The 1,455-nt window shown below is 26.8% G+C and overlaps 1 protein-coding gene across 1 annotated transcript; it reads right to left on the bottom strand.

Moving 5' to 3' along the window:
* Positions 1-696: 696 nt before the first annotated feature.
* Positions 697-927, bottom strand: ENU1_026040 (hypothetical protein; the record flags this gene model as incomplete). Its single annotated transcript, XM_008857151.1, has 1 exon — positions 697-927. A coding segment is annotated over one exon (231 nt), but the record flags the coding sequence as incomplete, so codon positions are not given.
* Between the last annotated feature and the right edge of the window lie 528 nt (positions 928-1,455).

Raw genomic sequence — 1,455 nt, 5'->3', positions numbered from 1 at the left:
ATCATTCCAACTTCAAAACCAACAGGAGAATTTACTACATTATCATAAAGATAATCTAAACTCAATTTTAATTCATTAAAAACATCTGTTGTATTTACTTGTTTTTTGTCTTTATCCTCACATTCTCTAATCCATTCTGAAACACATTTTTGAAGTAATTTAAGAATACATGGATGTTTCAAGAAAGGGACAAAAAGATAACGAAGGAACATTAACGTAGAAAATATTTGTTTCTTTTTTGTTGTATCATTTATAACTGATGGTGAAGAAAGAAGACTTTTGATTACCTTTCTTTGATGACATGGAATGTAAGGTATACTCTCTGTTATAAATCTTGAATAAGAAGTGACGAATTGTTTTGTATACACCTGATTATTAGAATCAGGCATTTGTTGTTCTCCATTTTCTATTTGTTTAATTATAGCAGAAGTAGTTTTTGTTAGATACTCATTGCAATAAAAAAATAAATAGAAACTATAGAATCTGATAAATGGAGTATTTCCTCTAAACAAAGGAGTGCCTGCTTTAGCTTCTTTAATTTCACGTCTTCCAACTTGACATAATAATTGAGTAATTTTACCACGTGAAGAATAAAAAATAAGGAATGGAATTACTCTTTTTTCATCACTCCCATTCTTTAAGACCTAAAGTAATTTAGAATAAATTTCTTAATTTAACTAAGGAATTATAACAAACTTTATCACAATAAGAATATAAAAGCATAGGATTATCTGAGAATAATAGTTTTCTTAAGACTTCTTCGGGTTGGCTCTTACTAAACATAGAATTTACTTTTGCAGTGTTGAATGAATTTCTTCTTTTTTTGATTTGACACCCTGAATGTACACAAGTTGAATGGTTTTCAGAAATAATAGGATCATTTAGGAAATTAGAACTATAGAATTTGAAGCTTAAACGAGAAGACATGTTTCTAATATTCAAAACAAGAGATCTGCTTAAATTAAAGTTGGCCTTTATACCGAATAAAAGAAATTTTGATGGGGTAAACGCCACTAGAAAATTGACAAAATTCTCAGAGTTTTCTACTGTACCTATTCTAATAGATCAGAAGCGAAAGATATAGAAGGTTATGAGTAGTGGACATTAAAAATAACTTAATTCTTTATTGAATGGGAAAAGAAATACGGAATAAAAACGAATCAATAAATGCCAGTTAACTCAAAGAATTGCGGTAATTTTATATAATCTATTTATAAAATGGTGCATGGGTTGTTAATGAGCTTTCTTTTTTTATTATTCAAATAATTAATTTCTTTGGTTTAAATAGAACATATATTTAATAATTCAACCTTTGAAAATATTTTAAATATTTTTGGTTTTTTTTTAGGTTTATTAGTTATTTATTCTCAAAAAAATTATAGTCTAAAGCAGGGAGATGAATCATTCTCCGTTAAAATATTTTGTGTAATTTAAAAATAGATTTGGCATTGTTAT

Source organism: Entamoeba nuttalli, assembly GCF_000257125.1.
Source record: "Entamoeba nuttalli P19 unplaced genomic scaffold asmbl_2455, whole genome shotgun sequence".
Taxonomy (NCBI): Eukaryota; Evosea; order Mastigamoebida; family Endamoebidae; genus Entamoeba; species Entamoeba nuttalli.
The sequence above is the reverse complement of the archived record's forward strand: the minus strand, read 5'-3'. Positions and strand labels throughout refer to the sequence as shown.